The following is a 13,687-nucleotide window of genomic DNA, read 5'->3' on the forward strand; positions in this document are numbered from 1 at the left end:
AGTATAATATGTTTCTCTCATTTGTTTAATTGAGTTCTCTGTATCTACTTCGAGGACTTGTGTGGAAATCTGATGGTGCTTTAGGTCATATTTATGCAGTTATATAGAAAATTATAAAGGGTTTACAAACTTTCAAGCACCAGTGTATATACCTTTTAGACAATATACTGTGAAGCATAAAAACACAACACTGTTTGATGATGGAATTAAACCATTTATAATATTTTTATTCCTCTCTTAAAACCTGTTAATTTGAGCAGAGAATGTTTCTGCAAGAGTGCTACAATTTTATTACAGCCAACATTTCATGTAGATTTGAGAACAAGTGGACCATTTACCAGGAGCTCTGAAATATAATAAAACAAAAATAACAATTTTGATGTAATCTGACCAATGTTACAAACCTCAGACATAAAGCTACTTACTCAATGCAGACATCAAGTCAGAAATACAGTTCACATACAGAATGTAGTATAAAATTAAGTGAATAATGTGCCAAAGCCAATGCTTTAGCTACTAAGTAGAACGAATGACTTGTGGTTATCTGAGTTAATGAACAAGCTGAACATTTACTGGAATTCTTCTGTCCAATAAGCATGAATCACGGAAGGGGCAGTTGTGGTGGTGGGGTGTTAGTCCACATGGCTGGATGAATGAGATGGGTCTTTGCTGCTCCTGCTAAAAGGAGCTAATTTTAACACCTCAGAGCTGGATAATAAATACACAAGCATGTTTGTCATCCAAGATGAAGAATAATCCCTAATCGCTCAGACACTCGTCGAACATCTACCAGATCCAACTCGATCTCGAGGAATGATTCGAAGCTCCGATCCATGTTTGAGGAAAACATTTCCTATCAAGTATGAGACAAAAATAGAAAGATGATTAATGATCATTCATGAAAAGTTTCAAGTCAGAATATACAGACTAAAATAAACAAGAATAGACATTTTACCAAACTTTTAGTAATGTGGCTTTCATTAACCTTTTATTAATTTTATGAAAATTTTGTAAAAAGAGACCTTTTAATTAGAAAAAAAAAATAGATCTTAAAATAGATTTATATGCTTAGCTAAGGTTAGAAAAAGATGATATGATGGAACTAGACATTTGCTTAAATTACATAATATAATGTGTGCGTTTCAGCCTTTAATTGATTTAGTGTTTATATCAATTTGATATCACAGTAAACTAAACTTTTATCAGCTATAGCTCATTATCAGCACATGTCTATCTTCTCTGTTAAACATGTAAATACCTATTTTATATTACTGTATATAAAAGATTTAATAGGCATATCAATTCCAACATTTGATCTCTGTGACTTTCAGTATGGTGTGAGGGGAAAAGGGAAAAAAGGAAGGAAAAAAAAAAAAAAAAAAACCCCACGAGTGAGCGAGTCACCCAAACTGGGCAAATGAAGTCTGTGCTCAGAACCTACAGTATATTTTTTGCTTTTCGCACCATTCTGTGTAAACTCTATAGTTTGTTGTGTGTGAAAATCTCAGGTGATCAGCAGTTTATGTGGCTGAAATACTCAAACAGCCCCTCTGGCACCAACGTCCATGCCACGTTTTAAAGTCTCAGAGCTCACAAGATATTTGGGTTTGAGATCAAAAGATGATTACAAGACAACAGTTTAAGATTTCAGGATTGGTACTTACACCTAGATGTGTAAAACAACAAACCACAGAACCTTTTGTATCAGACCACCCAATTTGTAGGTGAGCAAAAGTATAGGAACAGATAAGTCTTGAATTAAATTAAAGTAAATAACAGTTAATATTTCTTGCTTGCAATAACTGCATCAAACCGGTGACTCGCTGACATCACCAAATTGTTGGTTTCAGTTGTGTTTTGGGCATTTCTCCCTTCAGTTCCTTGGGTTATGGTCTGGTGATTCACTTGGCCAGTCTAAAACCTTCCACTTTCCCCCCGATGAAATCCTTTGTTGAGTTGGCAGTGTGTTTTGGGTCACTATCTTGATGAATGATGACGCTCATCCCAATTAGATTGGATGCATTTCTCTTTAAATTGGCAGACAAAATGTTCATGTGAACTTCTCAATTCATTCTGCTGCTACCATCATGAGTTACATCATCAACGGGGTGACCCATTCGGTGTCTGTTGCTCAGTACACCAGAGGTTTCTTTCTTTTTCAGGACATTCCAAATTGTTGTATTGGCTATGCCCATGTTTGTGAAATGGCTCTGACTGATTTTCCATCTTTTCTCAGCTTCAAAATTGCTTGCTTTTCTTCCATAGATGGCTCTCTGATCTTCAAGATGGCTTATCCTTTTTAACAACAAATGCAGTCTTCACAGCTGAAACTGAAGGCTACAGTCAAGAGTAGATGTTCAGAACTATTTATTGTTTAAACAACTCAATCTGACAGGACATACCTGAGTAACAAGAAACACTGGTCAGTCACATGTTCCAATATTTTTGCTCACTTACAAATTGGGTGGCCTTATACAAAATGTGCTATGTTCTATGTTGTTTAACACATCTACATATAAATACCAGGAAATAAAAGCTGAAATTCTAAACCATATTTATTTTTTGATCTCAAACACAAATATCTTCAGTCTACAGCGACATATGTACTTCAAGATACACTGATGTATTTTGTATCACAGTAATGAACTCAAAACTTTCTCTTACACTGACAGAAATCGAGGGCACAACTTTCAAGCAAGAATGAGATGTGCGAAGAGCTTCCAGGGGGGTGTCAGTTAATACTGGAGAGATCAAAGCACCTACACAACGGTCAATCATTCTAGAATGTCACGTACCCCAGTATTAAAATGTGGAGTTGATACACAAAATGTGTAAAGGCTGGCAACTCTGTGAATGAAATAATCCTTAATAAAGTGTTCTACAGTTGTACAACAGGTTTATTTACAAAGCGAATACTAGTGTAAGGTAACTAAAGCACTACATTTATTATGGATTAAGTGCTATAATAAAAACTAAATATTAAAACATGTTTCACTGGCATATAAAACACATGGATACATGCTGGTGAATTTCATGAACTCAACTTTCTGATAAACAGCGCTCAGCTAATACAAGATGGGTTATTGTGCCTCTAACATGAGTAAAAGCTATGTCTTTTAGAGTCTGAGGTCAAAACAACCTAAATGACATAGCACCAGTACAGAGTTAATGGTGTCAATTTGAAGGATCTATCTATATTGTTATTCCATAATTGCACTGTGCACATGGGTCAGAACACTGGAGAAAATTAAACCATCTTATCCAGAAAGAGCCAGTGTGGGTACAGGTTTTCATTCCAACCAGGCACAAGCCACAACTGAGTCAAGATCAACTGATTAAACAGGTGGAATCTGGTGTGGCTCCTGCTTGATTTGAATGAAAACATGTACCCACACCGGCATTTTGCAGAGAAGATTGGACACCCCTGGTCTATTATATGTCCATTATATATGTAATTATTATAATCATAATTAGTATAATTATGTAGAAAAAGTCTAAAACATTGACATGACAAGAAGAGCTTGTAAAGATATTAAGATATTAGTAACAGTAAAGGAGTTACAAATAAGGGTTTTCATGTGAATTCATCAATAATTGTAGTGTTTTTTTCCCCCCCATTTAAGCGAATGTGAAATGTAGCCTTAGGCCAAGATGAATGCAGTGCTTCCAATCCTTTTGCTTTGTAATGCGCTACATGCACTCAGGGCTATGATGTATTTCTGTATTTAAATACTGCAAATCTTGCATCTTTGGTAGCATTGTTTACATTCGGTAATACAGTACAGCGAGACAGCACGTCTAGCACCCCCCCCCCCCCCCAGTCTTACAATCAAATCATAGTGTTATCCTAATGTAAGCTTGGATGTTTGTTTCTATTAATAGGTATTTTCTTTTCTTCATAATTGTTTATGTATAATGAAGCATGCAGTGTGATATCTGATACAGACCTGCATGTATCTAAAATACACAATAGCAAAGAGACAGTAAAATATGAAAAAGGCCCCAATTTTTCAGTCAAACCAATTGTTCAACAAAGACACCTACCAGCCTTTACTTCAAGCTTACACAGCTAACACTGCAAAAAAACATTTTCTGGAGGGCCATTTTATGTGGGGGTCCCAACAAATCAGAATAGAAAAAATGTAATATATAATTCTCTGAGAGGGAAATGATCTCATAACATGAGGAAAAGGCACATTGCCTGCTCAGAGCACAGCATCAATATTCATTTGTAATATGTGAAATTTACATAACAATCCCTGTAGAGAAGCATTCTTTCAGAATATCATCTGGTCTTCCTAAATGACAGTAGGGAGCTAACAGAGGCCTGTACCCAACAGACTAAACAGAAAACCCCATCTGTTTGCATGAACTAAATTTTAAAACAGATAAAAAACAGACTTGAGAGGGAAAGAAATCCATTTCTATAATGGCTTTGCAGAAGAACTTGGTCTGCAATTAGAAAACATGGAAGGCTTCAGACTGTGCAACTCCACATGATGAGACAAACCTGCTGTTTGTGCTGGATTGATTCCGATGCCATCTGCAAAGAAAAGAAAAAAAGCAAATCATCATAATGGCATTTACGTGCAAAAAACTATCAGATTGGAAAGCAAACAATATGTCAGTGAAAGACAAATTGCTGAGTACCATTCAGACTAGGACTGCATCAACTAATCGATAATTAAAATATATCGACAACGAATTTCATTATTGGATAGTTGGGTCTGTGACGTCACTGTGGATAACCCCTGTCAGGGACGTCACTTCACAATGGTGAAAAAAAACGTTTCTATGAATAAAACTCATCTGAAAAACAGCAGAGGACACAGATTGAGTTGCTGCGGGAAAAGTGCACCATACAGGTTGTCCAAAACATGAGAATGTTTTATATTAAGTGCTTCAAACAAACTCCTAAGTGTATTAAGGTGGCTTGTCGTGTCAGATGCTGTGACATACGCGTGTGATGTTTAATGTGTTCCAGACATGTTTTCTTCAGCCCAGAAATTACATTTTTGGATTTATATTATCTGTAAATGTTAGAAATTCATGCCAGTATTTCAAGTTTACATAAAGACTCGTTCCTGACAGTCTCCATTAAAATTCACTGAATGAACACAAGTCCACACATGCACGTCAATCAAACAGCGCGCAATAGAAAGGAAGCACGATAAGTCTGACTAAAATATTCATTTTGATCAAATATGTTGTTTGATGCTATATTAAGAAACAAAAGTAATTGTGTATTTTTATGAGAGCAGTAACTGTAATGGGATTATAACATGTAATTATATATAAATGTAAGAAGTGTCAAACATTTACAGAATCAAGTAACACGTTACTGTGTTCAGATGAGTGAATGTGTGTTACTGCAGAACATTCAGCCTCTTACCAGTTAACACTTAGTTTGTGCTTTTGTTTTTCTTTTTTTAGCATTTTTAATACAGTGATTTACCTTCTGCTTTAAAGCTTATGGACAATCAGTTGTTTTTTGTTTTCAAAATACAATGATAATATTTTTGAAAATCCTTTGCGCAATGTATAGCATTGCCCACATAGATAAATTTAATACCTTTTTCATAGTCTTTGATTTGCACAATGTTTGAAGGACAACATTGGGCAGAATGTGAAATAATGTTATTTTTCGGGGGGAAAACCAGGAAATAGAAATCGGCCTTTCAATCCAACTAATCGATTAATTGAAGAAATAATCGACAGATTAATCGATTATCAAAACAAGAGTTAGTTGCAGCCCTAATTCAGACAACTGACTCAACCACCTCAAACATCATGGTCAAGCCATGTCAAATTAAATCAGGTATTATTACATGGATGGATGGAGCTCAAATCTTCTCTAATTCCAGACTGCTGGGACTACGGCTGCTCCTAAGGCCATACAGACTTCATATAAATCCATAATGAAATTTTTCACACTAACTGTTGTTACCCAGATGAGGATGGGTTCCCTTCTGAGTCGGGTTCCTCTCAAGGTTTCTTCCTCTTAAAACATCTTAGGGAGTTTTTCCTTGCCACCGTCACCACTCAGTGGCTTGCTCAGTTGGGATAAATTCACACCTTTAATATCTGTATACCATGTTGATATTTCTGTAAAGCTGCTTTGAGACAATGTCTGTTGTAAAAAGCACTCTACAAATAAAATTGAATTTAATTGAATTACATCCATCCAGAGCCTGCGGCTTTGTGTACTGTACTACATAAAATGCCAGAAGTATAATAAGTATAAAACTGGGGTTATACCTGCTGTATAACTACTCTGCAGCTAAACAAGCATCACTGTGCTTGTTTATCTACCTCTTGTAGGATTAATAGCTCTTACCACTAGGGGACAGGTCAGAGTCAGACATACCTCACTAGCATTGGAATAGATTTTGCACAACAATGTAAACAGTGAAGATGCCAGGACTTGAGGAACTGTAACTTCATGTTTCCCACAAGTAAACCTGGGAGGAGCATTGGGTGTGGTGGTAACGGTAAAGGAGGTGAAGATGATGGTGGGGATAATGATGATGGTAGCCATGGTAGTGGTAATGGTGGTAATCATGTTGTTGGTGGTAATATTGATAATGTTGTGTGGTGATAATGATGACGGGGGGAATGATGAATGTGGTGATGTTGATGGTGATAGCGTGGTAGTAATGATAAAGTTGGTGATAGTGGAGGGGTAAGGATGATGGTGGGGGTAATGATGATGGTAGTCATAGTAGTGGTAATGGTGGTGGTAAGGATGATGGTAGTGGAGCTAATAATGATGATGAAGGTGGTGATATTGGTGGTAATGATGGTGGTGCTAAGGATGATGGTAGTGGTGGTGGAGGTAATGTTAATGGTGGTGAGTATGACAGTGGTGAGGGTGGGGGAGCAATTTTCAATATACAATCGCAACTAGACTAAACCTGGTAAATCTTCTCCATCCCTGCTAATGTTTGAGGTTGTCAGGTTGTCTTCTCTCCTTTTTGTTTCTATTAGGTTATTTCTGCTCTCCTTTTTCCTTTCCTTTCCCTGACCCAAAATGTGAATAATTTTCCGAAAATACAAAATACACTAAAGTGTTTCTCTGAAGTATGACCTTGTGTCATTATTTCTGACCAGACTTGATACATCTTGAACTCTTAAGGCTACAATGAGGAAAAACATTTCTACTCACCATTTGTAATAATGGCACTGGTAGCAGCAGGCACTTTAAACTTTAAAGGGGAGAGTGAGAGAGGGATGTATGAGAAAATTGCTATACATTCCAACAACCACTCACAAAAAGATAAATACTGCCAATAAGCACAGCATGGCATCTCGCAGACAGAGCAAAACAAATAATCTTTGGAGGTAATTTGAGGTCTCTGGTAAGACAACTGAATGAGAGACAGAAGGATACAAAAGATGTTCTCACGGTTTAATAGAGAGAGCAAGCGACAGAAAGGGAGCGAGAGAGAATGAGCGAGAACAGGAGGCAGTTGGAGAACGTGAACTCTCAGTCAGGGGTCTCAGAAAACACACCAGAAGTCACAATGACATTCTCATGTGAAGCTGCAGCAAAAACGGCAAGAAAGGGTGATGACTGCCTGCTGTCTGCCTCTCGAAGAATCTCAATTCAAACTAATGCATAATCATTCGCAAAACATTCCTGTTTATTTAGGGAAGTGTGTGTTTTAGTGTGCAGCAGGGAAAAAATATAGTCACATTGTGTTACTCCCTAGGGAGAAAGAGCTCCAAATACCGTGCAGAACTGTGGCACTGCAAGAAATCAAAAGAAGCCAGTATAGAACAGATCAAGTGCAGAAATGATTGCACCTATCACTAGGCTTTGTGTCTTATCACAGCATCGTAAAAATGTTTAAAAATCAGTGTGATGCTGGTCACCCACGATTGGCCCTTCACACTCTCAGTGAAGAGACAAACACTATACAGAGTAGTGTCAAAGAGACAGGAAGGAATTCAGAAAACTGTACAAATGCAGAAATACGAATGGAGAAAGCAGCAAAGATGTGACACTACTGAGGAGTTAAAAGCAAAAGTGCCAATTAGTGCTTGTACTAATTAGTTTGTGCATTTAAAATGTCATCAGTAGATGCCAAGCCGACTTTTTACACTTGTTCCAGAGAACACACATTTGCACATTTGACAAAGACTGCTTGCTAGCCATTATAAGAAGAGTACTTTTAGAAAGACTAAGGGGAATATAAGGGCAAATCAGTGAGTAAGGGATGAAAAGGAGAAAAGAGGCACAGCTCCACTTAATCAATAGACAAAAATGTTATTTAAAAAACAAAAACAAAAAACAACCCAAAAATAAAAGCAAGCAGAAGTGTACTGTTTGATTGTTGGAGGACAGCTCAAAGCTTCCTGTGTGTGGAAATGTTTATTGCATTTAAATGTAAGAAACTATTGTAAAAACGAAACACTGGATCATTAAGCTGAGAGGGATACAGTCAAGACACCTACCAAGCTCAGCAAAAACAAACTAAATGAATTGAATTTCAGGATCAAAATAAACGGTAGGACTTTTAGGTTTTAAAACATACAAACAAAAAACATGACATGACATTCCCACATCCCATTATTAGTTTTCATATTCAATTCTTTGGATAGAGCGATCCAAGCATGCAGGAATTCATCAAAATAATAAAAAAAGAATATGTTTGGTCTTTAAGAAAGAAAAAAAAAAAGACACTTAAAAATCTTGTAGTTTATCTCAAAATTGCTTGCTTGCAAGTTTCTACAGCATAATGGTACAAAAAAATTATTTTAAGGATACAAGTATTCCAGTGTATCATTGTACAGTTGTATCCTCACACCAAATCAAAATAAAGAAACTTAGACTGCAGTAATGAAACATGATTCTTACCTCTTCTGCTGCAAACTTCAACACAGCTGTGAACGGCGTGCTTTCAGGTACACTTAAACTGAAACAGAGAATGGGAGGAGTAATTATCAAACTGTATCTTCATAATGATCAGTGACCACTTCATGTAAAGAGACATTAAATGAGGGCAGCACGTAAAAGTACACACAAGAAAAATTAAAAGATTTAAAGTACATAAATCTACAGCTAGACCATGAGGACATTTTTTATTGAGCAAGATCCAGTTTATAACCCTCCATAACACAGAAGTGTTTAATAGCAATGTGCATAAAATCAGCTTAAACCTGCCTTGACTGTAACATTACACACTGACTCATTCTCTAGAATCCAGTGCTCACCAAATGTAGAGCATATCAATAAAGTGAGAAATTCTATGTAACAGCAACATACATGCATGCATACACATTTACCTTAACAAAGTAAAAACTATGTAAATAAATAATGGACTATGGCAAAAACAGGTTGCACACTTGTCATCTACAAGTTTAGAGAGAGTGAAGTTATAGCTGGAGTAAACATTACTGTTAAAATGACGAAGCATATTTAACAATTTTGATTAGCTCAAATAACCATGACCCACTCAATCCTGATCAATTTAAATAATCAGCTTAAATAACCACAACCAGATCAAGCATAATAATCAGCTCGATCAATCACAACCAGTTCAAATAATCTCAGCCAGCTCCAATAAATCACAACTGACTTGAAATATCACAACCATCTCGAACAATCACAACCATCTAGTGCAATCGCAACCATTTCATAATCACAACCAGCTCACAATCACAACCGGCTCAACCATCTGCTCAAATGATAAACATCATCTCAAGTATTCACAATCAACTCAAATAATCCAGATCAGATCAAATAATAACTGACTAACTCAAATAAACATGATCATTTGGAATAATCTTGATCAGATCGAATAATTATGATTAGGCAATTATGCAACAGTGTAAGGGATTTTCATGATATGCAACAAACACCTACTTTGAGTTTTCATAATGTGATTAATTAGTTTCTGCTCCTATTGCCCATAGAAACAGATAAAAAAAAAAAAAAATGACCCTGCAATAAATGATAATATTGTAAACCAAAGTATTAATCATTATTAGATGTTCTACTACAATTGTGGGTAAATCTCCTGGGGTCCGGCGTTGAAAATGACAACTAATTACAGAAAAGCTTTACGAGTTACTCTTTTACTTTGTTTTAACTGTTTATAAAGAAAAGATTAGTAGAAAAGTTTCATTCTCAGGTTTCCATGATCTTGCACGTTTAAAGAAAAGTGAGGTACACAATATTTTTTGGTGAGTTTTTTCAAGAAATGTTCATTGCTTGTGAAGGGTTCTTAAATTTTAATGATTGCACATGATGTGTAGCAGGAGAGATCAAAGCAGTGTTTTCTACATTTTTGCCATCATAAGCGGACTCTGTCTCAAATAATAAGACTTCGGCAGATGAAATGTAGTTTGGAAGAAAAATATCAGCAGGAGCTTCTACAAGGTGTTTTGAGAATGCAAGAAGGCACTCTCTCTCACACACACCACAAATTGCTTAATTTCATTGTGTTTTATATATTCATTAGCAGTTGTTATGGGAGCAATGTAGTGAGGAAATGTACAGAGAAGCAGCTCATCTATACACTCTTTGAACGATGGAAAACCATGGAATAAATATGCTTTCCACACACACAGTGCTGTGAAAAACTATTTGCCCCCATTCGGATTTCTTCTGTTTTTGTGTACATCTCATACTAAATAGTTTTAAATCTTTAAACAAAATACAACATAAAACAAAAAGGCAACCAGAGTCACAAATGACAGTTTTTAGTTATTTATTTATTTTTTATTGAAGAAGAAAAAAAAAAAAAAAAAAAAAAAAAATCACTTAGAATGCAGTTTCATAGATTTGGGGAATTAGTAACTACAGGGGAAGATACATTTTCATATTTAAAAACTGGATTTTGTGTTTACTCAGGTTGCCCTTGTTTTATCTTAGATTTTGTTTTAATCTCTGAAACAATTTAGTATGACATATACACAAAAACTGAAGAAATCAGGATGGGACAAATACTTTTTCCACAGCATTGTATACTCTGTGTGTGTGTGTGTGTGTGTGTGTATACACACACACACACACACACACACACACACACACACACACACACACACACAGTATCTCACAAAAGTGAGTACACCCCTCACATTTTTGTAAATATTTGATTATGTGACAACACTGAAGAAATGACACTTTGCTACAATGTAAAGTAGCGAGTGTACAGCTTGTATAACAGTATACATTTGCTGTCCCCTCAAAATAACTCAACACACAGCCATTAATATCTAAACCGCTGGCAACAAAAGTGAGTACACCCCTAAGTGAAAATGTCCAAATTGGGCCCAATTAGCCATTTTCCCTCCCCGGTGTCATGTGATTGGTTAGTGTTACAAGGTCTCAGGTGTGAATGGGGAGCAGGTGTGTTAAATTTGGTGTCATCGCTCTCTCACACTCCGTCATACTGGTCACTGGGAGTTCAACACGGCACCTCATGGCAAAGCACTCTCTGAGGATCTGAACAAAAGAATTGTTGCTCTACATAAAGATGGCCTAGGCTATAAGAAGATTGCCAAGAGCCTGACACTGAGCTGCAGCACGGTGGTCAAGACCATACAGTGGTTTAACAGGACAGGTTCCACTCAGAACAGGCCTCACCATGGTCGACCAAAGAAGTTGAGTGCACATGCTCAGCGTCATATCCAGAGGTTGTCTTTGGGAAATAGACGTATGAGTGCTGCCAGCATTGCTGCAGAGGTTGAAGAGGTGGGGGGGGGTCAGCCTGTCAGTGCTCAGACCATACACCACACACTGCATCAAATTGGTCTGCATGGCTGTCATCCCAGAAGGAAGCCTCTTCTAAAGATGATGCACAAGAAAGCCCGCAAACAGTTTGCTGAATACAAGCAGACTTAGGACATGGATTACTGGAACCATGTCCTGTGGTCTGATGAGACCAAGATAAACTTATTTGGTTCAGATGGTGTCAAGCGTGTGTGGTGGCAACCAGGTGAGGAGTACAAAGACAAGTGTGTCTTGCCTACAGTCAAGCATGGTGGTGGGAGTGTCATGGTCTGGGGCTGAATGAGTGCTGCCAGCACTGGGGAGCTACAGTTCATTGAGGGAACCATGAATGCCAACATGTACTGTGACATAAGGAAGCAGAGCATGGCCGCAGGGCAGTATTCCAGCATAATAACTACCCCAAACACACCTCCAAGATGACCACTGCCTTGCTAAAGAAGCTGAGAGTGAAGGTGATGGACTGGCCAAGCATGTCTCCAGACCTAAACCCTATTGAGGGCATCCTCAAACGGAAGGTGGAGTCGACATCCGTGATGTCGTCATGGAGGAGTGGAAGAGGACTCCAGTAGCAACCTGTGAAGCTCTGGTGAACTCCATGCCCAAGAGGGTGAAGGCAGTGCTGGAAAATAATGGTAGCCACACAAAATATTGACACTTTGGGCCCAATTTGGACATTTTCACTTAGGGGTGTACTCACTTTTGTTGCCAGCGGTTTAGACATTAATGGCTGTGTGTTGAGTTATTTTGAGGGGATGGCAAATTTACACTGTTACACAAGCTGTACACTCACTACTTTACATTGTAGCAAAGTGTCATTTCTTCAGTGTTGTCATGTTAAAAGATATAATCAAATATTTACAAAAATGTAAGGGGTGTACTCACTTTTGTTAGATACTGTATATATATTTATATATTTGCAAGAACTAATATAAAAAATTGATAATACGACTCTCATTATCAATTAGCACACGCACATTTACTCATTGCATTACTTCTGTTCCGAAAACACGCATCGAAGAGTAAGTATTAAAGTTGTGTCCCAAATAACATACTAAATATTTACACTATGCACTCTACCGTCTATTGTCTGAATTTTAGAAGAGTAGCATTGTCTCAAATGGAACACAAGCGGGTTTTTTTTTTATAAACCGGAAGTATGTAATGCACGTAATGTGATGCCGCTAACTTTAGCAGATACACAGAGTCAACGAAAATGTATTTCTTCAGCTTACTGTTTATGTCAGTGTTACCTTTTATTCCCTGCATGACCTCAGTCACCATCAGACAGAGGCATAATAGTCAAGTGACAGCAGGAAAAAGTGTGCGACCTCCAAGACTGCTAAAGGGCATTTTATATTAAACACAGCGAAGAAGAAACATGACGGTGAGGCAACACTGGTCTGCACCAACAGGCAGGCGAATCTCCGTCTCTCCCCAGCAAAAACAAAATACAGAGGGAACGCAGGGTTTTTCCATTCATGCACATTCTATTTGAAAAGCAATAAAATACACAGAGCACCCAAATAATGCCCTGTCTGTGTTTTTTTCTTGAAAAAAATTTGCGCCCCTTTCCGATCCCCCCTGCACCTCCCTTGGTTGAGAACCACTGCTGTAAATGTATGACACTTCTTATATTTATATACAATTATATGTTACAACCCCATTACAGTTACTGGTCTCATTAAAAAAACAAAAACTTTTGTTTCTAAATATAGCATCAAACAAATTACCACTACTATGACTACCATCATCATTACCCCCACCATCATCCTTACCCCTCCACTATCACCAACTTTATCATTACTACCACGCTATCACCATCTTCATTACCACATTCATTCCCCCCTTCTTCATTATCACAACATTATCAATATTACCACCAACAACATGATTACCACCATTACCACTACCATGGCTACCATCATCATTATCCCCACCATCATCTTC

At 37.3% G+C, this 13,687-nt stretch overlaps 1 protein-coding gene across 1 annotated transcript in view; it reads right to left on the reverse strand.

Annotated features, from left to right (window-relative positions):
• Positions 1-206: 206 nt before the first annotated feature.
• ufm1 (ubiquitin-fold modifier 1) overlaps positions 207-13,687 on the reverse strand; it is a 22,847-nt gene continuing 9,366 nt past the window's right edge. Inside the window, exons 3-6 of the mRNA XM_053644654.1 lie at positions 8,861-8,918; positions 7,166-7,205; positions 4,511-4,543; positions 207-853 (exon numbers count right to left, since the gene is read on the reverse strand). Of these exons, the coding sequence (XP_053500629.1) occupies positions 768-853; positions 4,511-4,543; positions 7,166-7,205; positions 8,861-8,918 (217 nt within the window). The 3' untranslated portion in view covers positions 207-767. The remainder of the gene's footprint in view (positions 854-4,510; positions 4,544-7,165; positions 7,206-8,860; positions 8,919-13,687) is intronic.

This window comes from Ictalurus furcatus, chromosome 16, assembly GCF_023375685.1.
Source record: "Ictalurus furcatus strain D&B chromosome 16, Billie_1.0, whole genome shotgun sequence".
Taxonomy (NCBI): Eukaryota; Metazoa; Chordata; class Actinopteri; order Siluriformes; family Ictaluridae; genus Ictalurus; species Ictalurus furcatus.